This window comes from Oncorhynchus nerka, linkage group LG9b (assembly GCF_034236695.1).
Source record: "Oncorhynchus nerka isolate Pitt River linkage group LG9b, Oner_Uvic_2.0, whole genome shotgun sequence".
Lineage (NCBI taxonomy): Eukaryota > Metazoa > Chordata > Actinopteri > Salmoniformes > Salmonidae > Oncorhynchus > Oncorhynchus nerka.
Window position 1 is genome coordinate 49989672 of NC_088424.1, and position 26732 is coordinate 50016403.

Below are 26732 nucleotides of genomic sequence, written 5' to 3' on the forward strand. Positions count from 1 at the left end.
GGACCCTCTCAATGCTCAGTACACAAAGTGGACAGTATTCAGGTGACACTCACTCAACAGCCCAATGTACCATTGTGTAGTTTTAGAGGTAGAGAAAAATATTTACTGTAGTTTGAGTGCTTTATGTGTTTTGAGGAAACAGAAACAACATTTCCAAGGATGACTGACAAACCACATGTGATGATGAAGTGATAAATATAGCTGCGAGTGTAGAGGACTGCTAATTCCTATGTAGGTGACATTACATTACTATTAATTCCTATGTAGGTGACATTACACTACTATAGCTGAGACAACGTATTTTCATAAGTAAAACAGGTTGGGCCCCATACAGGATATTTCTCACACACACACTCACTCAAATCATCCAGAACACTGTCACAACAGGATACTCCTAGCCACAGGTGCTAGCCGGCAGTTCGGCCACAACTCCCCTGAAGATAGGGACGCACACACATTACACACTGACCCCAGAAGACAGGGACGACGCACATACAGTACACACATAGCTGCCGAGGACACCCAGATAAGACACCCACAGATTGGCAGAAAGCCTAGACTTAGAGACAAACTAGCACACACACATAATCTCCCTCCCAGCCGAACATTGTGTGACTGAAGATAGCGCACACACCAGATCTCCTTTTCTGCTGAACATGGTGTGACGACCAAGAACAGGCATGGCAGGATTCTACGATGACGGACAGACAACAGAGCCAATGCCGGATGACTACACCCCAGCCTGATCCAATCCGAAGATCCGATCTCCTAGAAATCAACCTACTTTCTGTTGTGTATATGAAGCTTGTACTCACTGTTAGCAAGGTTCCTTTCTGCTAGTCTCTGATGAGCTAACAGAGGGGCCCGTATATACGCTGTACCAGATATCTTCACTCTGAATAAACCTGTCGCTTGTCGTACAATCTACCACCTTGTCTGCATCGATCCTTGACCGACTCACCCTCTATCATATCCCATTATCAACACGAGGAGCAATGAACGGGGTTCACAAGATGACAAAAAAAGGACACAGAAAACAGTTGGATAAGAAAGTTCCTACAGGATGGAGTGCTTGCTATCTTCCTTTACGTGCAATTAGTGAAACCATTACCATGTTTATCCCTCAATACCACAAGGATGACGCAAGTGAAGTTTAGTCTAGTGCTAGTAGGTTGTGCTAGTGCTAGTAGGTTGTGCTAGTGCTAGTAGGTTGTGCTAGTGCTGTAGGTTGTGCTAGTGCTAGTAGGTTGTGCTAGTGCTAGTAGGTTGTGCTAGTGCTAGTAGGTTGTGCTAGTGCTAGTAGGTTGTGCTAGTGCTGTAGGTTGTGCTAGTGCTAGTAGGTTGTGCTAGTGCTGTAGGTTGTGCTAGTGCCAGTGGTTGTGCTAGTGCTAGTAGGTTGTGCTAGTGCTAGTAGGTTGTGCTAGTGCTAGTAGGTTGTGCTAGTGCTGTAGGTTGTGCTAGTGCTAGTAGGTTGTGCTAGTGCTGTAGGTTGTGCTAGTGCTAGTAGGTTGTGCTAGTGCTAGTAGGTTGTGCTAGTGCTGTAGGTTGTGCTAGTGCTAGTAGGTTGTGCTAGTGCTAGTAGGTTGTGCTAGTGCTAGTAGGTTGTGCTAGTGCTGTAGGTTGTGCTAGTGCTAGTAGGTTGTGCTAGTGCTAGTAGGTTGTGCTAGTGCTGTAGGTTGGTTAGTGTGGCAGACTTTGAATGCAGCAACTAATCATTCTAAAATTCATTTAGAAGCCAAATGATCAAATCAAATTTGATTGGTTACATACACATGGTTCGCAGATGTTAATGCGAGTGTAGCCGAAATGCTTGTGCTTCTAGTTCCGACAGTGCAGCAATATCTAACATGTAATCTACCAATTCCACAACAACTCCCTAATACACACAAATCTGAGTAAGGAATGGATTAAGAATATATACATATAAATATATGGATGAGCAATGACAGAGGCAAGACGCAATTGGTATAAAATACAGTATATACATATGAGATGAGTAACGCAAGATATGTAAACATTATTAAAGTGACATTATTAAAGTGGCCAATGATTTCAAGTCTGTACGTAGGCAGCAGCCTCTCTGTGGCTGTTTAACAGTCTGATGGCTTTGAGATAGAATCTGTTTTTCAGTCTCTCTGTCCCAGCTTTGATGCACCTGTACTGACCTCGCCTTCTGGATGATAGCTGGGTGAACAGGCAGTGGCTCGGGTGGTTTTTTATTTTACTAGGCAAGTCAGTTAAGAACAAATTCTTATTTTCAATGACGGCCTAGGAACAGTGGGTTAACTGCCTGTTCAGGGGCAGAACGACAGATTTGTACCTTGTCAGCTCGGGGATTTGAACTTGCAACCTTTCGGTTACTATTCCAACACTCTAACCACTAGGCTACCCTGCCGCCCTCTATGATCTTTTTGGCCTTCCTGTGACATCGGGTGCTGTAGGTGTCCTGGAGGGCAGGTTGTTTGCCTCCAGTGATGCGTTGTGCAGACCGCACCACCCGCTGGGGAGCCTTGCGGTCGTAGGTGTTGTAGTTGCTGTACCAGTGGCGATGTTCTCAAATGTGCATTTTGTTAGTTTGTGAGGGTTTTAGGTGAGAAGCCACATTTGTTCAGCCTCCCGAGGTTGAAGAGACGCTGCTGCGCCTTCTTCACCACACTGTTTGTGTGGGTGGACCATTTCAGTTTGTCCGTGATGTGTATGCCAAGGAACTTAAAACTTTCTACCTCCTCCACTGCTGTCCCGTCGATGTGGATAGGAGGGTGCTCCCTCTGCTGTTTCTTGAAATCCACGATAATTTCCTTTGTTTTATTGACGTTGAGAGAGAGTTTGTTTTGCTGACACCACACTCCGAGTGGAGTCTATATACCAAAACTGGAGTCAATCCTTCATGAGAAGAAGATTGTAAAATTATTTTCTAGCATTAGCATATGTGCTAACATGCATCTATAGGTACAGTGCAGCCTTATTTGAATGTAATAACCCCCCCCAAAAACAAACATGAGCCTAAATACAAAATATGGAGTGAATCTGATATGTGGTTAATGAGGAGAAGATATTTGCAGATGACTTTGAGCATTACGAATTCAAAAGAATTTGTTGTTAATAGTTTCCTTGTTCTTTTCAGATACCAATACCATATTCCTCTTAGGACGTCCATGATAGCGATAAGGAGTTTATAGAGCATTGTGTTTTGTACAAATCCTTCCTTAAATTCTAGCCCTCACCTCAATCTGGTAATGAATGGTGTGGCTGCTGAACAAATTGAGGAGATGAATTACTTGGTGTTACCTGAAATTGTAAACTGTCATGGTCAACACATGGTTGTAAATGGTCAGATTCAACGGTTGTAAAGATGGGGTGAGGTATGTCCGAGGTAAAGAGATGCTCTGTTTATTTTGACAACACATTCCTCAAGCAAAATGCTGCAGGCTCTAGTTTGATGTTATCTTGATTAATTGTCCAGTTGTGTGGTCGAGTGGTGCAGGCTCTAGTTTGATGTTATCTTGATTATTGTCCAGTTGTGTGGTCGAGTGGTGCAGGCTCTAGTTTGATGTTTGCTTGATTATTGTCCAGTCGTGTGGTCGTGTGGTCGAGTGCTGCAGGCTCTAGTTTTATATTATCTTGATTATTGTCCAGTCGGGTGGTCGAGTGCTGCAGGCTCTAGTTTTATATTATCTTGATTATTGTCCAGTCGGGTGGTCGAGTGGTGCAGGCTCTAGTTTGATATTATCTTGATTATTGTCCAGTCGGGTGGTCGTGTGGTCGAGTGGTGCAGGCTCTAGTTTTATGTTATCTTGATTATTGTCCAGTCGGGTGGTCGGGTGCTGCAGGCTCTAGTTTTATGTTATCTTGATTATTGTCCAGTCGTGTGGTCGAGTGGTGCAGGCTCTAGTTTTGTTATCTTGATTATTGTCCAGTCGTGTGGTCGAGTGGTGCAGGCTCTAGTTTTATGTTATCTTAATTATTGTCCAGTCGTGTGGTCGAGTGGTGCAGGCTCTAGTTTTATGTTATTGTCCAGTTGATTATTGACCATTATTGTCCAGTCGGGTGGTCGAGTGGTGCAGGCTCTAGTTTTATATTATCTTGATTATTGTCCAGTCGTGTGGTCGAGTGGTGCAAGGAAAGACCTAGTTCATCTGCAGATGGCCCAGAACAGCGCGGCACGTCTTGTCTTCATTGTAATCAGAGGGCTGATATAAATACTATGCATGCCAGTCTCTGTTGGTTAAGAGTTGAGGAGAGACTGACTGCATCACTTATTCTTTTTTATAAGAAACATTAATGTTTTGGAAATTGCAAACTGTTTGCATAGTCAACTTACACACAGTTATGACACACACACTTACCCCACCAGACATGCCACCAGGGGTCTTTTCACTGTCCGCAAATCCAGAACAAATTCAAGAAAGAGTACAGTATTATACAGAGCTATTATTGCATGGAACTCCCTTCCATCTGATATTGCTCAAATGAACAGCAAACGTGACCTAGATAGTTTGTGTGTATATATTGATATGTAGGCTACGTGTGCCTTTTTTTTATTGAACTAGTTCTGTCCTTGAGCTGTTCTTGTCTATTAATGTTCTGTATTATGTCATGTTTCATGTTTTGTGTGCACTTCAGGACGAGTAATGGGGATTTTAACAAAATACCAAATAGGCCACTGTGGAGTATATTCACACGTAAAATCTGATTTTAAAATAAGACACGGTCCTACATTCCGAATTTGGTGTCATTTGGTCCTATGGTTCATGAGAAGAAGAAAAAATTATTTTTTTTGCATATTTTAGCATATTAGCATACGTGCTAATATGCATCTACTGGAATAGTGTGGCCATCTTTGAATGCATCAATGTTATTTTCTCAAACTCTTTAGGGACTATGGTGATGAGTCTTAAAGACACGATTTGGAGTGAATGTCCAGGAGAAGAAGATTTATTATGATTATTTTAAGAGTTAGCAAATGTGAACATTAATACATGTGAATTGTTAATAGTTTCATTATGTTTTAAGATACCACTGCCAAACTTAACATGGTTCATCATGGTAATGACTCTAAACAATTTCACGTTGATAGGCCATTATGAAGTGGATTTAGAAAGGAATTAAATGGGACAGGTAATATCTGATTTATCCAATATTTTAGACCTCTCCCTTCTACCCCCTAATTTTTCGAACATTCTGTTAAAAATCGCGCAACATTTCAGCGCCCTGCTACTCATGCCAGGAATATTGTATATGCATATGATTAGTATGTGTGGATAGAAAACACTCAGACATTTATAAAACTGGTTAAATCACGGCTGTGGCTATAACATAACGTGCGTTTCATCGGAAAGCGCAGGAAAACCTGATCACTGAAAATGGAAAAATATATTGCTGCGCGACTTGAACCCATTGATAAAGGTGAACCACAATTAATGGGGCTGAGGCTGCAGTACCTACAGCTTCCACACGGTGTCTAGAGTCTTGTCATTTGCCTACGATTTGTTTCTTGGTCAAACAGATTCAAGGCAGCGCAGTTCTTCAGGTCTAGGACCGGATATTTTGGTTGAGTTTCTAGCCGGACATTTTTCCAGACGGACAGCTATAGAATATACTTCGTCTTGTGATTAATTTGATCGCTTATTAAAGTTTACTAATACCTAAAGTTGCATTACAAAAGTATTTCGAAGTGTTTTGTGAAAGTTTATCGTCGACTTTTTGAATTTAAAAAAATGACGTTACGTTATGAAACGCTGTTTTTTTTCGTTGATCACACAGTCTACATATAACGATATCTAGGCTATATATGGACCGATTTAATCGAAAAAAAGACCCAATAGTGATTATGGGACATCTAGGAGTGCCAACAAAGAAGATGGTCAAAGGTAATGAATGTTTTCTATTTTATTGTGCGGTTTGTGTAGCGCCGAATATGCTAATTATTTTGTTTACGTCCCCTGCGGGTCTTTTGTGGTGTTACATGCTATCAGATAATAGCTTCTCATGCTTTCGTCGAAAAGCATTTTAAAAATCTGACTTGTTGCCTGGATTCACAACGAGTGTAGCTTTAATTCAATACCCTGCATGTGTATTTTAATGAACGTTTGAGTTTTAACTAATACTATTAGCATTTAGCGTAGCGCATTTGCATTTCCAGAGCTCTAGATGGGACGCAAGCGTCCCGGGTAGAAGCAAGAGGTTATTAACCAATCCCTTAGGTTTTCTCAAATTTGGTCATGTTTCATGAGAAGATGTTTTTCAAAAGAATTCCAAAATTTCCAAGATGAAGGAAAATCAATCCTGATGGATTTATGGGTCCTTGAGGCAAATTTGTTCAGAATGTGGAAAGACACCTATATACAACATTTCAAGTCTGTGGGTAAAATGGGGTGGCGGATATGAAGGTTTAAGTGAGGAGTCTGTTTATAACTGCGCCACCTAAAGGTCAATCGGTGTTATGCTTTTAGACCAAGTTCAAATCAAATCAAATCAAATTTTATTTGTCACATACACATGGTTAGCAGATGTTAATGCGAGTGTAGCGAAATGCTTGTGCTCATGGCTTGTTACTCATGGCCTCTAGTTTCTGTGTGCCAAATTTGAAAAAAAAGTTACTAATCTATGCTTGAGTTATTTGACCATGTCAAGGGAAAAAAATGTAATCTAAGAATAACAATATGTTTCACAGTTTCAACGTGAACCCCTAACAAGCAACTCATTGACAGACAATGGGTGTGTGAGGGAGGTGTTATGGCTGACCTGTGAGGATCAGGTTACCGTGGATCACAGTTCTACAGAGATATCTCTCACTCTAGCAGAGGGGAGAGGTATAGGTGTGTGAGGGAGGTGTTATGGCTGACCTGTGAGGATCAGGTTACCGTGGATCACAGTTCTACAGAGATATCTCTCACTCTAGCAGAGGGGAGAGGTATAGGGGGGGGGAGGTGTTATGGCTGACCTGTGAGGATCAGGTTACCGTGGATCACAGTTCTACAGAGATATCTCTCACTCTAGCAGAGGGGAGAGGTATAGGGGGGGGGGAGGTATTATGGCTGACCTGTGAGGATCAGGTTACCGTGGATCACAGTTCTACAGAGATATCTCTCACTCTAGCAGAGGGGAGAGGTATAGGGGGGGGGGGGGGAGTTTATGACCTCACGCCCATCGTAACTTAGAAGGCAGCAGCCCAACTCCATTCTGTTCTCTAATATGCGAGACTGGAATGTCTGCTCGCCTTAGGAAGAGTTCACAGCCCAAAACTACAGAACATCAAATAAATGGACTTTGGGACAATATATGACATCAGAAAAAATGGTGGGAAACAATGAGAGATGGAATATGAAAATGAATGTACTTTTTTGTTATGTTATTAAAAGTTAAATGACGACGTTCTAACGAAAACATTGTAACTTGAAGAGTTTTCCTAATATGTACATGATGTTTACATACTGTGCGTTGTGTTGTCATGCCCTGACCTTTTTTATTCTCTATTTGGTTAGGTCAGGGTGTGACTTGGGTAGGCAAATCTATGTGTTCTATTTCTTTGTTGGCCGGGTGTGGTTCCCAATCAGAGGCAGGTGTCTATCGTTGTCTCTGATTGGGGATCATACTTAGGCAGCCTGTTTTCCACCTTTAGTTTGTGGGATCTTGTTTTTGTACAGTTACTGTATAGCCTGCAGAACATTACGGTCGGTGATCTTGTTTTTGTACAGTTACTGTATAGCCTGCAGAACATTACGGTCGGTGATCTTGTTTTTGTACAGTTACTGTATAGCCTGCAGAACATTACGGTCGGTGATCTTGTTTTTGTACAGTTACTGTATAGCCTGCAGAACATTACGGTCGGTGATCTTGTTTTTGTACAGTTACTGTATAGCCTGCAGAACATTACGATCACTTTTTATAGCTACTGTTTACAGGCCTCCTGGGCCATATACAGCGTTCCTCATTGAGTTCACTGAATTCCTATCAGACCTTGTAGTCATGGCAGATAATATTGTAATTTTTGGTGACTTTAATATTCACATGGAAAAGTCCACAGACCCACTCCAAAAGGCTTTCGGAGCCATCATCGACTCAGTGGGTTTTGTCCAACATGTCTCTGGACCTACTCACTGTCACAGTCATACTCTGGACCTAGTTTTGTCCCATGGAATAAATGTTGTGGATCTTAATGTTTTTCCTCATAATCCTGGACTATCGGACCACCATTTTATTACGTTTGCAACAAATAATCTGCTCAGACCCCAACCAAGGAGCATCAATAGTCGTGCTATAAACTCTCAGACATCACAAAGATTCCTTAATGCCCTTCCAGACTCCCTCTGCCTACCCAAGGACGTCAGAGGACAAAAATCTGTGAACCACCTGAGGAACTCAATTTAACCTTGCACAATTCCCCTGATGCAGTCCCACCCCTAAAAACTAAAAACATTTGTCATTAGAAACTAGCTCCCTGGTATACAGAAAATACCCGAGCTCTGAAGCAAGCTTCCAGACAATTGGAACGGAAATGGCGCCACACCAAACTGGAAGTCTTCCGACTGGCTTGGAAAGACCGTACCGTGCAGTATCGAAGAGCCCTCACTGCTGCTCCATCATCCTATTTTTCCAACTTAATTGAGGAGAATAAGAACAATCCAAAATGTATCTTTGATACTGTCGCAAGCTAACTTAAAAGCAGCATTCCCCAAGAGAGGATGACTTTCACTTCAGCAGTGAAGTGACAGTGAAGTGACACATTGATGAAAATAGTCATGGCCTCTAAACCTTCAAGCTGCATACTGGACCCTAGTAGTACAACTAAACTACTGAAAGAGCTGCTTCCTGTGCTTGGCCCTCCTTTGTTGAACATAATAAACATCAGTGCCGCTTTTGATACCAAACATAATGTTAACTTTCACTGCTATGCATTTCGATGAAACATGGTGAAGCACCAAAATTGCCCTCCCTGGAAGCCTGTGTTGCAGACATAAGGAAGTGGATGGCGGCACATTTTTACTTTTAAACTCGGACAAAACAGAGAAAAAGAAAGAAATGTATCCACGCTTTTGTCATTTCTAGATTAGACGACTGCAATGTTCTACTTTCCGACGACCCGGATAAAGGACAGGACTTTCTCCTATAGAGCTCCATTTTTAGGAAATGGTCTGCCTATCCATGTGAGAGACGCAGACTCGGTCTCGACCTTTAAGTCTTTATTGAAGACTCATCTCTTCAGTAGGTCCTATGATTGAGTGTAGTCTGGCCCAGGGGTGTGAAGGTGAACGGAAAGGCACTGGAGCGACAAATCGCCCTTGCTGTCTCTGCCTGGCTGGTTCCCCTCTCTCCACTGGGATTCTCTGCCTCTAACCCTTTTACAGGGGCTGAGTCACTGGCTCACTGGTGCTCCTCCATGCCTTCCCTAGAAGGGGTGCATCACTTGAGTGGGTTGAATCACTGATGTGGTCTTCGTGTCCGGGTTGGCGCCCCCTCTTGGGTTGTGCCGTGGTGGAGATCTTTGTGGGCTATACTCGGCCTTGTCTCAGGATGGTAAGTTGATGGTTGAAGATATCCCTCTAGTGCTGTGGGAGCTGTGCTTTGGCAAAGTGGGTGGGGTTATATCCTGCCCGGTTGGCCCTGTCCGGGGGTATCATCGGATGGGGCCACAGTGTCTCCAGACCTCTCCTGTCTCAGCCTCCAGTATTTGTGCTGCAATAGTTTGTGTCGGGGGGCTAGGGTCAGTCTGTTAAATCTGAAGTATTTTTCCTGTCTTATCCAGTGTCCTGTGTGAATTTAAGTATGCTCCCTCTAACTCTCTCCATCTCTTTCGCTCTCTTTCTCTCTCGGAGGACCTGAGCCCTAGGACCATGCCTCAGACTCACTGGCCTAATGACACCTTGCTGTCCCAAGTCCACCTGTTCGTGTTGCTGCTCCAGTTTCAACTGTTCTGCCTGCGGCTATGGAACCCTGACCTGTTCACCGGACGTGCCACCTTGTAACGGAACTGCTGTTTTCAACTCTCTCTCTCTACCGCACCTGCTGTCTCTAACTCTGAATGATCGAGTATGAAAAGCCAACTGTCATTCACTCCTGAGTTGCTGACCTGTTGCACCCTCTACAACCACTGTAATGATTCTTATTTGACACTGCTGGTCATCTATGAATTTTTGAACATCTTGACCATGTACTGTTATAATCTCAGAAGAGGACTGGCCACCCCTCAGAGCCTGGTTCCTCTCTAGGTTTCTTCCTAGGTTCTGGCCTTTCTAGGGAATTTTTCCTAGCCACTGTGCTTCTACACCTGCATTGCTTGCTGTTTAGGCTGGGTTTCTGTACAGCACTTTGTGACATCAGCTGATGTAAGAAGGGCTTTATAAATAGATCTGATTGATTGATTGACTGTATCTAAGAAGGTGAATTCCAGGAGAACCAGACAGCTATTCTCTTCAAATCATTGGTTGTCTACACAGCCCTCCTAACCAAGCTGGGAGCGTCAACATGGCTGTTTAAGCTTCTGAGAAAAGAACGAGTTCAAGGAACAGACAACCAAGAGAAAGGAAAGTGTGACATCATGTGGACAATCAGAGACATACACCCGGTAACGGAGGAGAAGCCGCCATCGGAGTAGAAGGTCGTCGGCTAAACCTCCTAAGCGGAACTCGGTCCATGAAGAAAAAGAGAGACTTTCAACAAGTATATACATTCATTATAATTCTGACCCATAAGGCAGTTCGGGGTGTTAGGGCTAAAACTAAGCATAGTTTACAAATGTATCCAAGTGTGCTTTTCTCTCATGCACTCTCTCTCTCTCTCTCTTTCTAAATCCCCATCTTGTGCAACACGTGTCATATCATGTTGGTCCACTAGTGACCGGTTTGTTGTACTAAGTTCTAATCAATAGCCCAGACTGTGTGTTTGTTTATCTTATATTATCACTTAGCTTGTTAGTAAATAAATAATCAACTCAATTGGTGTGATGAGGAATGATTTAGTGAGACCCGGATTTGTGCAGATTTACGAATTATGCGACGTTCAGAATGAGACTGATTCGGAAATTAATTCATTAGTGACTGCTAGGAAATCGATATTCTGATATTCTTTAAGTTCATTTGGGAAACGGTAACTCATTAACTTCTCTAGGGGGCAGCATTCAGAATTTTGGATGAAAAGCATGCCCAAATTAAACGGCCTGCTACTCGGGCCCAGAAGACATGATATGCATATAACTGGTCGATGTGGATAGAAAACACTCTAAAGTTTCCAACACTGTTAAAATAGTGTCTGTGAGTATAACAGAACTGATTTAGCAGGCGAAAACCTGAGAAAAATCCATCCAGGAAGTAGTTTTTTTTGTTGGTTTTGTAGTTTTCTATTCAATGCCATTACAGTATCCATTGACTTAGGACTCAATTTGCAGTTCCTATGCCTTCCACTAGATGTCAACAGTCTTTAGAAATTGTTTCAGGCCTGTATTCCTATAAATGAGGGAGTAAGACCAGTCTGAACGAATGGACCCTACCGCGTCGCAGAGCTTTTTCATGCGCAAGTGCATTTCTTGTTTACCTTTTATATTGACAACGTTATTGTCCGGTTGAAATATTATAGATCATTTAGGTTAAAAAACAACCTGAGGATTGAATATAAACATCATTTGACATGTTTCTATGAACTTTTTGTCTGATTGTTTTGACTGCATTTGAGCCTGTGGATTACTGAAGAAAACGCGCTAACGAGGTTTTTGGGTATAAAGAGACTTCATCGAACAAAAGGAACATTTATTGAGTAAATGAATGTCTTCTGATTGCCACCATATGAAGATCATCAAAGGTAAGCGATTAATTTTATCTCTATTTCTGAGTTTTGTAACGCTTCTGCTTGGCTGGTTACTGTTTGTAATAATTTGTCAACTGGGCTATGTTCTGGGCTAGGTATGTTCTGGGCTAGGTATGTTCTGGGCTAGGTATGTTCTGGGCTAGGTATGTTCTGGGCTAGGTATGCTTTCGCCGAAAAGCATTTCATAAATATGACACTGTGGTTGGTTTAACAAGAAGTTCATTTTTAAACCTATGTAAAATATGTTTTGTTTTCTGAATTTTTATAATGAGCATTTCTGTAATTGAATTTGGCGCTCTGCAACCTCACTGCATGTTGGCCAGATGGGACGCTAGCGTCCCACGTACCCTAGAGAGGTTAAACAAACTTTTCCCGTGGTGCCCCAGAATACTGAGTTAATGGTCACCTGATTAATTTGATCACGTAATTATAAACATAGTTAATTATTCGATGAATAGCATTTGTCACATGAATAATACTAACGTCACGACAGAAGGAAGAGGAAGAGGAGGATGAGAAAGGAGTGGAGGGGATGAGGAGGTGGAAGAAGAGAGTGACAAAGAGGATGGAAGAGGAGGTGAAGGAGAAAAAGGAAGATTTCAGCTTGGACCAGGCACCTGGACACTTGGCTGCTGCTGCTGTCAGTTGATTTGGAGGCGTCCAGGCCGTAAATCTTACGGAGTTTTGGCCGGGCACGTTCACTGGTTTTGGGAATGGGAACGTCTGACGGCATTCCGTCCAGCTCGTCCAGCGTGTCTTGGCGGGAGAACAGCATGGTGGCCTCAGTGTAGGCACTGATGCGATAAAGGGATGGAGAGATGAGGAATAAATGAGTGGAATGACACAATGGTTACAACATGGCTTCCACATGACACAGCTAAAGATGTGGAAGTTTGCAAATGGTAATAGTGGTGATGTGATTTCTCATCGCTCATGCTGAAGATACTGATCAAGCCCTAGAATTAGATATAGAATGAAATAATAGGACTCTTCACAGTCTTTTCTTCTGCTTTTTATTACTACTTGTTATTTGTAGACTTTTGTATTTGGCATTTGATTCTTGATTGATATTTTTATTGTACTGCATTGTTGAGGAGAGTCAGCAAGTAAGCATTTCCCTGTACTGTGTACATCTGACCAATACACTTTGATTTTATGCTCAAAACCGACACCCCAACCCGAGCACTCCGTTCTACCGCCTCAGGTCTTTTGGCCCTCCCACCCCAACGGGAGGTCAGCTCCCGCTCAGCCCAGTCCAAGCTCTTCTCTGTCCTCCCACCCCAACGGGAGGTCAGCTCCCACTCAGCCCAGTCCAAGCTCTTCTCTGTCCTGTAACCCCAACGGGGGGTCAGCTCCCGCTCAGCCCAGTCCAAGCTCTTCTCTGTCCTGGAACCCCAATAGTAGGTCCAGCTTCCCCCTGAAGCTAGGACAGCAGAGTCCCTGCCCATCTTCCAAAAACATCTGAAACCCAATCTCTTCAAACTGTATGTTAAATAATCCCCCTTCTCACCTCAACCCCCACAGCACTAAACCAGGATTTAACCCCATTTCAAGATTTCAACTGCTCTCTGGACATTCATACCCGGATCTCACAGCTAGCTAGCTGCTATCCGTGTGACTATCTGCTTTCGTCGATTCCGGAGCAAACATCAATTACTCCGGAGCTAGCCAGCTCCGTCAATCACTCCTGAGTTCCACCAATCACTCCTGGGCTGCAGTCACCTATCCGGACCCGTTTTACTGCCTACGCGGAGCCCCACCGGGCCTTCACAACTGGACTGCCGACTATCTACCCGAAGGAGATCCGGCTGGCTCCTCCGTCGTTACCTGAACGCCCATCTGCGGCCTGCTAACCGTTAGCTGTCTTACCGGCTGCTCTCAGAATAGACAATCAGACAATTTATTTATTTTTATTATTAACATGTTTCTTCTTGGGCCTCTATAACTATATCTAATGTTTTATTTTATTTTTTTTATTTTTTGTTTATTTAGTTTATTTTTTGTGTGATTTGGACTAATCCCCTCTACCACACTAATCTACTGACGGAACGCAAGAGGTGGCTAACAACAGACCTCCATCCTATGCTAGCTTGCTACCGATGGCCTGGCTAGCTGTTTAAATCACCGTGACCCCCAACCAACCTCTCCACTCACTGGACCCTTTTGATCACTCGACTAAGGATGCCTCTCCTTAATGTCAATATGTCTTGTCCATTGCTGTTCTGGTTAGTGTTTATTGGCTTATTTCACTGTAGAGCCTCTAGTCCTGCTCACTATACCTTATCCAACTTATTAGTTCCACCACCCACACATGCTATGACATCTCCTGGTTTCAATGATGTTTCTAGAGACAATATCTCTCTCTTCATCACTCAATACCTAGGTTTACATCCACTGTATTCACATCCTAAAATACCTTTGTCTGTACATTATACCTTGATGCTATTTTATCGCCCCCAGAAACCTCCTTTTACTCTCTGTTCCAGACGTTCTAGACGACCAATTCTCATTGCTTTTAGCCGCACCCTTATTCTTCTCCTCCTATGTTCCTCTGGCGATGTAGAGGTGAATCCAGGCCCTGCAGTGCCTAGCTCCACTCCTATTCCCCAGGCGCTCTCTTTTGATGACTTCTGTAACCGTAATAGCCTCGGTTTCATGCAGGTTAACATTAGAAGCCTCCTCCCTAAGTTTGTTCTATTCACTGCTTTAGCACACTCTGCCAACCCGGATGTTCTAGCTGTGTCTGAATCCTGGCTTAGGATTCAGAAATTTTCATCCCTAACTACAACATTTTCAGACAAGATAGAACTGCCAAAGGGGGCGGTGTTGCAATCTACTGCAAAGATAGCCTGCAGAGTTCTGTCCTACTATCCAGGTCTGTACCCAAACAATTTGAACTTCTACTTTTAAAAATCCACCTCTCTAAAAACAAGTCTCTCACCGTTGCCGCCTGCTATAGACCACCCTCTGCCCCCAGCTGCGCTCTGGACACCATATGTGAACTGATTGCCCCCCATCTATCTTCAGAGCTCGTGCTGCTAGGCGAACTAAACTGGAACATGCTTAACACCCCAGCCATCCTACAATCTAAACTTGATGCCCTCAATCTCACACAAATTATCAATGAACCTACCAGGTACCCCCCCCCAAAGCCTTGAACACGGGCACCCTCATAGATATCATCCTAACCAACTTCCCCTCTAAATACACCTCTGCTGTCTTCAACCAAGATCTCAGCGATCACTGCCTCATTGCCTGCATCCGTAATGGGTCAGCGGTCAAATTACCTCCACTCATCACTGTCAAACGCTCCCTGAAACACTTCAGCGAGCAGGCCTTTCTAATCGACCTGGCCGGGGTATCCTGGAAGGATATTGATCTCATCCCGTCAGTAGAGGATGCCTGGATATTTTTTTAAATGACTTCCTAACCATCTTAAATAAACATGCCCCATTCAAGAAATTTAGAACCAGGAACAGATATAGCCCATGGTTCTCCCCAGACCTGACTGCCCTTAACCAATACAAAAACATCCTATGGCGTTCTGCATTAGCATCGAACAGCCCCCGCGATATGCAGCTGTTCAGGGAAGCTAGAAACCGTTATACACAGGCAGTTAGAAAAGCCAAGGCTAGCTTTTTCAAGCAGAAATTTGCTTCCTGCAACACTAACTCAAAAAAGTTCTGGGACACTGTAAAGTCCATGGAGAATAAGAACACCTCCTCCCAGCTGCCCACTGCACTGAAGATAGGAAACACTGTCACCACTGATAAATCCACCATAATTGAGAATTTCAATAAGCATTTTTCTACGGCTGGCCATGCTTTCCACCTGGCTACTCCTACCCCGGTCAACAGCAACTCGCCCAAGCCTTCCCCATTTCTCCTTCTCCCAAATCCATTCAGCTGATGTTCTGAAAGAGCTGAAAAATCTGGACCCCTACAAATCAGCCGGGCTAGACAATCTGGACCCTTTCTTTCTAAAATTATCTGCCGAAATTGTTGCCACCCCTATTACTAGCCTGTTCAACCTCTCTTTCAGGTCGTCTGAGATTCCCAAAGATTGGAAAGCAACTGCGGTCATCCCCCTCTTCAAAGGGGGGGACACTCTTGACCCAAACTGCTACAGACCAATATTTATCCTACCATGCCTTTCTAAGGTCTTCGAAAGCCAAGTCAACAAACAGATTACCGACCATTTCGAATCTCACCATACCTTCTCTGCTATGCAATCTGGTTTCAGAGCTGGTCATGGGTGCACCTCAGCCACGCTCAAGGTCCTAAACGATATCTTAACCGCCATCGATAAGAAACATTACTGTGCAGTCGTATTCATTGATCTGGCCAAGGCTTTCGACTCTGTCAATCACCACATCCTCATCGGCAGACTCGACAGCCTTGGTTTCTCAAATGATTGCCTCGCCTGGTTCACCAACTACTTCTCTGATAGATTTCAGTGTGTCAAATCGGAGGGTCTGCTGTCTGGACCTCTGGCAGTCTCTATGGGGGTGCCACAGGGTTCAATTCTTGGACCGACTCTCTTCTCTATATACATCAATGAGGTCGCTCTTGCTGCTGGTGAGTCTCTGATCCACCTCTACGCAGACGACACCATTCTGTATACTTCCGGCCCTTCTTTGGACACTGTGTTAACAACCCTCCAGGCAAGCTTCAATGCCATACAACTCTCCTTCCGTGGCCTCCAATTGCTCTTAAATACAAGTAAAACTAAATGCATGCTCTTCAACCGATCGCTACCTGCACCTACCCGCCTGTCCAACATCACTACTCTGGACGGCTCTGACTTAGAATACGTGGACCACTACAAATACTTAGGTGTCTGGTTAGACTGTAAACTCTCCTTCCAGACCCATATCAAACATCTCCAATCCAAAGTTAAAATCTAGAATTGGCTTCCTATTTCGCAACAAAGCATCCTTCACTCATGCTGCCAAACATACCCTTGTAAAACTGACCATCCTACCAATCCTCGACTTTGGAGATGTCATTTACAAAATAGCCTCCAATACCCTACTCAACAAATTGGATGCAGTCTATCACAGTGCAATCCGTTTTGTCACCAAAGCCCCATATACTACCCACCATTGCGACCTGTACGCTCTCGTTGGCTGGCCCTCGCTTCATACTCGTCGCCAAACCCACTGGCTCCATGTCATCTACAAGACCCTGCTAGGTAAAGTCCCCCCTTATCTCAGCTCGCTGGTCACCATAGCATCTCCCACCTGTAGCACACGCTCCAGCAGGTATATCTCTCTAGTCACCCCCAAAACCAATTATTTCTTTGGCCGCGTCTCCTTCCAGTTCTCTGCTGCCAATGACTGGAACGAACTACAAAAATCTCTGAAACTGGAAACACTTATCTCCCTCACTAGCTTTAAGCACCAACTGTCAGAGCATCTTACAGATTACTGCACCTGTACATAGCCCACCTATAATTTAGCCCAAACAACTACCTCTTTCCCAACTGTATTTAATTGATTTATTTATTTTGCTCCTTTGCACCCCATTATTTTTATTTCTACTTTGCACATTCTTCCATTGCAAAACTACCATTCCAGTGTTTTACTTGCTATATTTGATTTACTTTGCCACCATGGCCTTTTTTGCCTTTACCTCCCTTCTCACCTCATTTGCTCACATTGTATATAGACTTGTTTATACTGTATTATTGACTGTATGTTTGTTTTACTCCATGTGTAACTCTGTGTCGTTGTATCTGTCGAACTGCTTTGCTTTATCTTGGCCAGGTCGCAATTGTAAATGAGAACTTGTTCTCAACTTGCCTACCTGGTTAAATAAAGGTGAAATAAAATAAAATAAAAAAGTCATCTTAAGGTGAATGCACCAACTGTAAGTTGTTCAGGATAAGAGCATCTGCTAAATGACTAACATGTCAAATGTACATTTGATTCCAATTATTACACGTACGAAACACTTACCTGGATATGCTGTCTCGTGATGCCAACGATGCCATGCTGTCCTGGCTCTCCATGCGATAGTCGCCTCTCCTCCTGTGGACCCTGTGAGACCCCCCCGACGCACTGTCCTCCTCACTGAGCCGGTCCAGGCTGGACCCCCGAGACATGCTCATACGCATCTGCTTCTGGTAGAACACATGGATACTCTCTCTGGACGGGACGTTGCCCTGCAGGGGGAGGTTAGATCAGGATAGTCATTTAATCTCGGTTTTGTTTTCTAGTTTGCTATATATCAAAGTCAAAAAATGTAATCTAACTATTTAAAGAGTGTTTATGTAAGACAAGATACTCAAAGGGGTGGCAGGTAGCCTAGTGGTTAGAGCGTTGGACTAGTAACCGAAAGGTTGCAAGATTGAATCCCCGAGCTGACAAGGTACAAATCTGTTCTTCTGCCCCTGAACAAGGCAGTTAACCCCACTGTTCCTAGGCCGTCATTGAAAATAAGAATTTGTTCTTTAACTGGCCTAGTTAAATGAAGGTAAAGAGAGTGACATAAATATGCATATATAGAGAGAGAGTGACATAAATATGTATATATAGAGAGAGAGTGACATAAATATGTATATATAGAGAGAGAGTGACATAAATATGTATATATAGAGAGAGAGTGACAGTAGTACCTTTTTGACCTCTCTAGTGAGCATGCATCTCTCAATGCGCAACACGGTGGAGATGTCTATGTGTTCTCTACACACATTGTTCATCCACTTGGTGAAGCTCTCCACCGTGGTCTGGAACAATACCCAGGTGAACTTGATTATGTTGAACACTCGCTTCAAGACGTTGTCTGGTGGGACGTAGGAAAGAGAAGTTACAAATATTTACATTTTTTTTTTTGCAGACAATCTTATCCAAAGTGGCATCAGGGCACTCAACTAAAACTAGCTAAAACAGCCATGATCCAGATCATTGTCATCACGATTATAGATTCGGAGTAAACTATAGTAAGAACCTATGATATATATACTTTATATAGAATCAATATCACGACTGGTGGTTGTCTCTCCGTTGTGTATATACATATACTACAGTATTTGAAAGGGTCTGTGACACCCACCTGGTCCGTCAGACTTCTTCTCCTGTGTTCCCTCCGGATCTTCCTCCATCTCTATAGTCACATGACCTGCACAGAATAACACAACAAAACAACAATTTACAGAAAATAACACAACAAAACAATAACTTAGAGAGAATAACACAAAACAATAAATTACAGTAAATAATGCAAAAAAAACAATAAGTTAGAGAAAATAACACAACAATAAAAAAAAATGTATTGTATTTTTTCCCCAGGTAAGTTGACTGAGAACACATTCTCATTTACAGCAACAACCTGAGGAATAGTTACAGGGGAGAGGAGGGGGGATGAATGAGCCAATTGTAAACTGGGGATGATTAGGTGACCATGATGGTTTGAAGGCCAGATTGGGAATTTAGCTAGGACACCGGAGTTAACATCCCTACTCTTACGATAAGTACCATGGGATCTTTAGCAAGCATAGAAAGTCAGGACACCCATTTAACATCCCATCCAAAAGACAGCACCCTGCACAGGGCAATGTCCCCAATCACTGCCCTGGGGTAATTTTTTTTAGACCAGAAGAAAGGGTGCCTCCTACTGGGTCTCCAACACCACTTCTAGCATCATCTGGTCTCCCATCCAGGGACCAACCAGAACCAACCCTGCTTAGCTTCAGAAACAAGCCAGCAGTGGAATGCTGGGTGATATGCTGCTGGCCACGTTACAGAGAATAACACAACAAAATAATAACTTTCAGAGAATAACATAACCAAACAATATTTCCAGTAGACTTGGTTTATAATTAGTTTATAGTAGATTTGGTTTATAATGAGTGAGTGTGAGAACTCTTGGGGTAGTCGTCAGGGATGTCCTTTCTCACCCCTGCTTTTCACTTTCACAACCAAGCCTTACATTAAATGAATGATGCTTTTGAATCATCACAGATTAAAGACGGATGTTCCGTGAGAACTAAGGAAGTAGCATGAGAGCCCTCAGAGGTTGTAAGAACAGAATGATGCGTTGATCTCGTGATCTTCTTCTGAAACTGGGTTATTTGGTCAAAGGCTGATGATTTTCTTTATATCGGTGGCTCTGTTATAATACTGATATCTCTTAACTTACCTTCCTTCTTGTCCTTCTTGTGTTTGTCTCTCTTGGTGTACCTCTTCCAGAACTTACGCTTCTCTTTGCCTCGTTCCTTCATGGCCGTCTTGGAGTCTGTTATCCAGGCATGGTAGAAAAACTGGGAGCGTACAGTACAGGAAGCACAATGTTAGTTTGGACATAAAGGAACGAATCCTGATTTGAGATCTGTGCGCTCTTAACTCTGACTTTTGCCAAATTGTGTATTGAGTCATGTGTTGATACATGTAATGATTCATGTATTGATTTGTGTCGATTCGTGTATTGTTCATGTATTGATTCATGTATTGATTCGCGTTGATTCATGTAATGATTCATGTATGGATTTGTGTGTTGATTCATGTGTTGATTCATGTATTTTGTCGTGTTGATTCATATATTGACGACAATTTGTACAGGAAAAAAATAGTTACGCACACAGATCTCAAGGGTTCAGTCCAATGAAACAAATCTCAAGGCTTCAGTCCAATCAAACAGATCTCAAGGCTTCAGTCCAATCACACACATCTCAAGGCTTCAGTTCAATCAAACAGATCTCTAGGCTTCAGTCCAATCAAACAGATCTCAAGGCTTCAGTCCAATCACACAAATCTCAAGGCTTCAGTTCAATCAAACAGATCTCTAGGCTTCAGTCCAATCAAACAGATCTCAAGGCTTCAGTCCAATCACACAAATCTCAAGGCTTCAGTCCAATCACACAAATCTCAAGGCTTCAGTCCAATCAAACAGATCTCAAGGCTTCAGTCCAATCAAACAGATCTCAAGGCTTCAGTCCAATCAAACAGATCTCAAGGCTTCAGTCCAAACAAAGGAGTGCTACGGTCAAGGCGGGCACACTCAGAGGCAAATAAAACAAGAGCAATAGCAAGCCAGGTGACCATTAGTTAACCCTTTAAACCACAGACAAATCAAAACAATCAGAGTCACAAAGACAATATGACAAATTTTAGAGTGTTTTTGCTTCATCAGTACAAAAGGTAGAGGCCACCTGCGATTTATGCCATTTTACACTCTTATATTGTAATTTGTAACAATGGCTTCATTGGCGACAATATCGAAGGCTTACTTGTAAATATATTTAACCTTGTACAGACTATAGTACAATGGAGCAAACCACACCAAAATCGCAAATGTGTGATAACAACACCAATGCATTTTCTGAAATCTGTTGGTAAAAAGGCTCTGCCGAGTTCATGCAAACTGCTTTAAAACGATCTATCACTTAAAACACATGACAGAAGGACCACTGTAGTTCCATCCCCATCCTGTCTGGAATATTTAGGATATTTCTTGTTTCTAAATGGATATGGTATTGGATCGGATATGGGATGGAAAGACAGTTGGTTATAAATGCCTTGGCCTTCATTAAAACAGCAAATCTACACAAAACAGGCTAAGGACACAGGATACAGTCGACACAGGCTGTGGTAAGAGGAGATACAGGCTGAGGACACAGGATACAGTCTACACAGGCTGTGGTAAGAGGATATACAGGCTGAGGACACAGGATACAGTCTACACAGGCTGTGGTAAGAGGAGATGCTGAATCTGTTATTTGGTACCTTGGCTGCCCTGATTACATACTGAAGGATGGTTTTGGGCAGTTTAATGATAGATCTGGGCAGAGCTATAAGGGCTGAGGCAAACTTCCCAATAGCTCGCTGAAGAGGAGGGATAAAGGGTGGCAGGGTAGTTAGTAGAAAACACAAAGATGAAAGTCTTTTCATACACTAATAGTGGCAACAGATAATATTGACAATTGAAAGACAATGAAATATTTCACACTACAGTAATACCGGGTAACTACTTCGGTATACTGAGGAAACGTTGACGCTGGTCTGGTCTGGAGCTCACCTGAAACGCTGACTTCTTGGGCAGCTCTTGATCCTCTCTTTTCTCCTCCTCTTCCTCCTCTTCTTCACTGTCAGTTTCAAACAAGTAATAATCTCCACTTCTCACCACTGATGAGTAGAGAAGCAAGGTGCTGTTAATATTAACTGGAGGAAAAAGGGCTTGAAAAGCAGGTGATGCTTTGGGGTGTTGAGAGTCTGTAAACTAGGGTAGTGTGAGGCGGCAGAGGTTGATTGGATTCAAAACACTCGTGGGATGAAGTTGATAAGAGTAGGAAAGCAAACACAATGTTAGACACACAATATTAGCATATTAGTTTGTTTACTAAGACATGGCATAGATTGAGGTGATTTGGGCAGACCTTCAAAATAATTGTAATAGTTGAAACTGACTTATGTCCTTGAACAGAAGAGCCATAATGGGGGGGAACAGGAAGAGAGGAGGATGCTGGGTAATATATGAATGGGGTTAGGATGAGGGGTGAACTGGGTAAATCATATAATGAATGCAACGAAATGACAGGGGTGATACTAAGAAATCAATTCAACACAGAAACAGGGCACCACAGAGAACAACTGAGACACACCTCAGAGTAACGTGGGTATAGTTTTCTACAGCTTTTCAATGTCAATTTGAAACTCGATTTCCGTATTAAATGTGGATCGTTCTGATCAGTATTGCTCAGTTTCCCCTCATGCGGTACATATACTGGTGATCGTGACTATAACAGAGACATAATCCTTCACCCTTTTACTCTTCCTAGAAAGAAAGAATGAAGAGGGAGAAGGCACTTAGCTCTGTCTAATGGAATCTTTCACAACGAGAGATTCCCTACTGTGGCCTCACCAGGACCACAACCACAAACATCACAGGCATCAGTTATTTTATTTTCTCTCATGGAAAATAGTCTATTTATGGCCCCCATTGCCATTAGTTGAGGCATATTGTAGTATTGTCTTATTTCATTCCAGCAAATCAGTACACTATCTCGTCTGTATATTTCTGATGTTTTGGGGTTCATCAATCAGTCGAACAATGAACTAATCAATCAATGAATTAATCAATCGAGGGGCCTTAAATAGAGACAGAAAAGGACTGAGGTCTGGATGGAACGTTGACGTTTGTTTTGGGTCGTCTGGAGCCCAGGTGCAGTATGGGAATCCTCTGAGAGTTCTGGTCAAGGACACAACAGTCAATCAGAGCGGAGAAAGAAGGAGGGGTTAACCTACTGGAGGCGTGGTCAACCCAAGGCCGCCACCACTGCCTTTTTTTAGTCTTGGCTGTTTCTGTTTCTTTCACTTTCTCTTTCTCTCTTTCTCGCTCTGCTCCTAAAATAAAAATGGTTTCACATGTAGATCAATTATGCTTTATATTGCAAAAAATATTTCTTCATTCAGACTTTGTGCAAGTTAAACGGTATTTCAAATATATATATATATATATATATATATCTCTTCATGAAGCTTTGTGACCACAACATTGTTTGCAGTAATGATGTCATAATGATCGGAATCGTATGAAAATCTATTCCAGGGTTGAATAAACGTTCCATGAGAACTAACCAACACCCAGTCTATATTGATTAGACATTCCACCTAGTTTTAACATCACTACTCCTAGAGAGACGTTAAGAGCCTTCATCATGATACAGTACCATCATCCTCTTCCTCCTGCTCCTGTGGCTGGATGGGGTTCTCTCTGTCCCCAGATTCCTGCGGCTGGATGGGGTTCTCTCTGTCCCCAGATTCCTGGGCCAGGCTCAACATCTTTTTCTTCCCACTCTTAAACTTCTCCTGGCGCTGCTTTATACGGTCCATCCTGAGAGGGAGAGAGACAGAGACAGAAAGATGATGAATGACAACACTCTATCTATCAAGAGAAAGCAGACAAGGTTTCTCGCTCTTCTTCCATGTTTCTAGAACAATATTGAAAGAAAGCAAGTACTATTTGGACCATTTGGCCTGTTAGAGGTTAGATTAATAGATAAAGATTTAAAGGGAAGGTTAATAGATAAAGGTTTAAAGGGAAGGTTAATAGATAAAGATTTAAAGGGAAGGTTAATAGATAAAGGTTTAAAGGGAAGGTTAATAGATAAATGTTTAAAGGGAAGGTTAATAAAGGTTTAAAGGGAAGGTTAATAAGTAAAGGCTGGATAAAGGTTAATATATAAATATTTAAAGGGAATGTTAATAGATACAGGTTTAAAGGGAAGGTTAATAAGTAAAGGCTGGATAAATGGAAAGTTAATAGATAAAGATTTAAAGGGAAGGTTAATAGATAAAGGTTAAAAGGGAAGGTTAATAGATAAATGTTTAAAGGGAAGGTTAATAGATAAAGGTTTAAAGGGAAGGTTAATAAGTAAAGGCTGGATAAAGGTTAATATATAAATATTTAAAGGGAATGTTAATAGATACAGGTTTAAAGGGAAGGTTAATAAGTAAAGGCTGGATAAATGGAAAGTTAATAGATAAAGATTTAAAGGGAAGGTTAATAGATAAAGGTTAAAAGGGAAGGTTAATAGATAAAGGTTTAAAGGGAAGGTTAATAAGTAAAGGCTGGATAAAGGTTAGTAGATAAAGATTTAAAGGGAAGGTTAATAGATAAAGGTTAAAAGGGAAGGTTAATAGATAAAGGTTTAAAGGGAAGGTTAATAAGTAAAGGCTGGATAAAGGTTAGTAGATAAAGATTTAAAGGGAAGGTTAATAGATAAAGGTTAAAAGGGAAGGTTAATAGATAAAGGTTAAAAGGGAAGGTTAATAGATAAAGGTTTAAAGGGAAGGTTAATAGATAAATGCTGGATAAAGGTTTAAATGGAAGGTTAGTAGATAAAGATGTAAAGGGAAGGTTAATAGATAAACATTTAAAGGGAAGGTTAATAGATAAAGGTTAACAGATAAACATTTAAAGGGAAGGTTAATAAGTAAAGGCTGGATAAAGGTTTAAAGGGAAGGTTAACAGATAAAGATTTAAAGGGAAGGTTAATAAGTAAAGGCTGGATAAAGGTTAGTAGATAAAGGTTTAAAGAGAAGGTTAATAAGTAAAGGCTGGATAAAGGTTAACAGATAAAAGTTTAAAGGGAAGGTTCATATCAAGCAGACAGCTGTTGTGACTTACTGTCTCTTCAGCTGCTCCATAGACTTGTTCTCTTCCTCCAGTCTGGCTCTCACTGCCTTCACTATAGTAGCCTGGAACAATTCAGCCCCTCTGAAACACACACATAGATAATCACATCAAAGACACATTACCATATCACAGATACATTACATTATCACAGATACATTACATTATCAGAGGTACATCATCACATCACAACTATATTACCATATCACAGGTACATTACCATATCCCAGGTACATTACCATATCACATACATTACATTATCACAGATACATTAAATTATCAAAGGTGCATCATGACATCACAGGTACATTACCATATCACACATACATTACCATATCACAGGTACATTACCATATCACAGACACATTACCATATCACAGATACATTACCATACCAGAGATACATTACCATATCCCAGGTACATTACCATATCCCAGGTACATTACCATATCACAGGTACATTACCATATCACAGATACATTACCATATCCCAGGTACATTACCATATCACAGGTACATTACCATATCACAGAAACATTACCATATCACAGATACATTACCATATCACAGATACATTACCATACCAGATATACATTACCATATTAGAGGTACATTACCATATCACAGGTATATTACCATATCACAGATACATTACACTATCACATATACATTACCATATCCCAGGTATATTACCATATCACAGTACGACAGCGGAGTGAGAACACGCTGGCGTGATGAGTAACCTGGTGTAACCTGGTGTGATGAGTAACCTGGTGTAATGAGTAACCTGGTGTAACCTGGTGTGATGAGTAACCTGGTGTAATGAGTAACCTGGTGGAATGAGTAACCTGGTGTAACCTGGTGTAATGAGTAACCTGGTGTAATGAGTAACCTGGTGTAACCTGGTGTGATGAGTAACCTGGTGTAATGAGTAACCTGGTGTAACCTGGTGTAATGAGTAACCTGGTGTAATGAGTAACCTGGTGTAATGAGTAACCTGGTGTGATGAGTAACCTGGTGTGATGACTAACCTGGTGTGATGAGTAACCTGGTGTAATGAGTAACCTGGTGTAACCTGGTGTAATGAGTAACCTGGTGTGATGAGTAACCTGGTGTAATGAGTAACCTGGTGTGATGAGTAACCTGGTGTAATGAACCTGGTGTAACCTGGTGTGTGATGAGGAACCTGGTGTAATGAGTAACCTGGGTGTGATGAGTAACCTGGTGTAATGAGTAACCTGGTGTAACCTGGTGTAATGAGTAACCTGGTGTGATGAGTAACTTGGTGTAATGAGTAACCTGGTGTGATGAGTAACGTGGTGTAATGAGTAACCTGGTGTAATGAGTAACCTGGTGTAACCTGGTGTGATGAGGAACCTGGTGTAATGAGTAACCTGGTGTAATGAGTAACCTGGTGTAACCTGGTGTAATGAGTAACCTGGTGTGATGAGTAACCTGGTGTGATGTGAGTAACCTGGTGTAATGAGTAACCTGGTGTAATGAGTAACCTGGTGAAACCTGGTGTAATGAGTAACCTGGTGTAATGAGTAACCTGGTGTAACCTGGTGTAATGAGTAACCTGGTGTAATGAGTAACCTGGTGTAATGAGTAACCTGGTGTAATGAGTAACCTGGTGTAACCTGGTGTGATGAGTAACCTGGTGTAATGAGTAACCTGGTGTAACCTGGTGTAATGAGTAACCTGGTGTAATGAGTAACCTGGTGTAATGAGTAACCTGGTGTGATGAGTAACCTGGTGTGATGACTAACCTGGTGTGATGAGTAACCTGGTGTAATGAGT

General features: G+C 42.2%; 1 protein-coding gene across 1 annotated transcript in view; it reads right to left on the minus strand.

Annotated features, from left to right (window-relative positions):
* The window catches only part of LOC115115063 (piezo-type mechanosensitive ion channel component 2-like), a 321930-nt gene that overhangs the window by 57809 nt on the left and 237389 nt on the right, over positions 1-26732 (minus strand). Inside the window, exons 32-41 of the mRNA XM_065013810.1 lie at positions 24927-25016; positions 23467-23630; positions 23042-23140; positions 21816-21922; positions 21524-21622; positions 19941-20061; positions 18855-18920; positions 18418-18584; positions 17759-17964; positions 12417-12593 (exon numbers count right to left, since the gene is read on the minus strand). Coding sequence (XP_064869882.1) covers positions 12417-12593; positions 17759-17964; positions 18418-18584; positions 18855-18920; positions 19941-20061; positions 21524-21622; positions 21816-21922; positions 23042-23140; positions 23467-23630; positions 24927-25016 — 1296 coding nt within the window. The remainder of the gene's footprint in view (positions 1-12416; positions 12594-17758; positions 17965-18417; positions 18585-18854; positions 18921-19940; positions 20062-21523; positions 21623-21815; positions 21923-23041; positions 23141-23466; positions 23631-24926; positions 25017-26732) is intronic.